This window comes from Antrostomus carolinensis, unplaced genomic scaffold (genome assembly GCF_000700745.2).
Source record: "Antrostomus carolinensis isolate BGI_N321 unplaced genomic scaffold, ASM70074v2 scaffold15465, whole genome shotgun sequence".
In the NCBI taxonomy this organism is placed as follows: domain Eukaryota; kingdom Metazoa; phylum Chordata; class Aves; order Caprimulgiformes; family Caprimulgidae; genus Antrostomus; species Antrostomus carolinensis.
The window spans coordinates 20,426-21,855 of NW_010315890.1; the positions used below are offsets into that span (position 1 = coordinate 20,426).

Sequence of the window (1,430 nt, forward strand, 5' to 3'; positions counted from 1 at the left end):
AAAGCAAACCTCCATAAGAGTCTTGGGGAAATTATGGATAACTTCCCACAGGGAAGGTAAGCCTCGTGATCAGAGTTGCCTCAATTGGAAAAGCCCTTTAAGATCATCAAGTCCAATCATTAACCCAACACTGACAAGTCCTCGACTAACCCATGTCCCTCAGCACTATGTCTACACCACTCTTCAATCCCTCCAGGGATGGGGACTCCACCACTGCCCTGGGCAACCCCTTCCAATGCCTCAGAACCCTTTCAGCAAAGAAATTCTTCCTCACATCCCATCTCAACTGCCCTTGGCATAGCTTGAGGCTATTTCTTCTTGTCTGTTCCTTGGTTGAACAGACCCACCCCCACCTCTCTCCACCCTCCTTTCAGGGACTTGGACAGAACCAGAAGGTCTCCCCTCAGCCTCCTTTTCTCCAGGCTCAACAACCCCGGTTCCCTCAACTGCTCCTCATAAGACATGTGCTCCAAGACATAAGACATGATCTATATGATCCCTCCAACTTGATCCCTGTGCCATTGAAGCAGCTCCTGGAAGTCTGTTCACTCATATCTGCAGACTCATTGTGTGTGAGGAAAGGAGCTCAGCTCCATGCAGAGCTATTTTTCTTTGCGATAGCTTTTGATCTGAGGAAGAGAAGAGCCAAATGACACAGCACATCAGTACTTCTTTGTGCAGGGCTGCAAATCATCTGACACGTCTTGGGGAGAGAGAAGTAGTGTGAGGAATTGGATGTGGGTGGTTTGCTGAGCAGGGTTGTAACTGTAGAGCTACAGCTATCGCAGCCTTTCACTGTTACGTAGCTCAGGGATGGGGAGCTGTGGGGGAATGAGACAAAGGCATGAGCTGAAGGTAGGACCATGGTTTGTAGCTTGAGAGACCTTGTTTTGGTGTAAATCCTGACTCTTCCTGATCATTTCCTCTCCTACCATAGGTATGAGCACTGTCCCAGAAGTCATTGTAGCCCGGCATTGTGGCCTCCGAGTCCTTGGGATCTCCCTCATCACCAACAAAGTGGTGATGAGCTACAACAGTCAAGAGAAAGCCAACCACGAGGAAGTGCTGCGTGTCTCGGTGGTCCGGGCTGAAGCCCTGCAGAAACTGGTCACGCATCTCCTTGGCAAGCTGGGGGAAAGCACAAACTCTCTTTGACCTCCAGCCATTTCTCATTTGTATCATAACATCTGAACACTAGCAAGTGTTGGGGGAGAGCTGTTGGTGAGACTGTCCTTCTACTGCCCTGATTTTGAATAGATCTTTGTCCCTGAGCTTTAGCTGGTCAGGTGCAGAGGTTTGCTTTGAATTTTGCCAGAATGATCTCCTTGTTAGTAGCCAGTGACCAAAACAGGTTTCTGGCACTTAAACAGGGTCAGACCTCTGGCAGATTCCCAAACCCATATGTCAGCCATGAGCTCCAGCTCCCCCTC

The 1,430-nt window shown here is 49.4% G+C and overlaps 1 protein-coding gene across 1 annotated transcript in view; it reads left to right on the forward strand.

Annotated features, from left to right (window-relative positions):
* PNP (purine nucleoside phosphorylase) overlaps positions 1-1,155 on the forward strand; it is an 11,722-nt gene extending 10,567 nt beyond the window's left edge. The window contains 1 exon segment of the mRNA XM_010168112.2: positions 938-1,155. Within this exon segment, the coding sequence (XP_010166414.2) occupies positions 938-1,155 (218 nt within the window).
* The last annotated feature ends 275 nt before the right edge of the window (positions 1,156-1,430 follow it).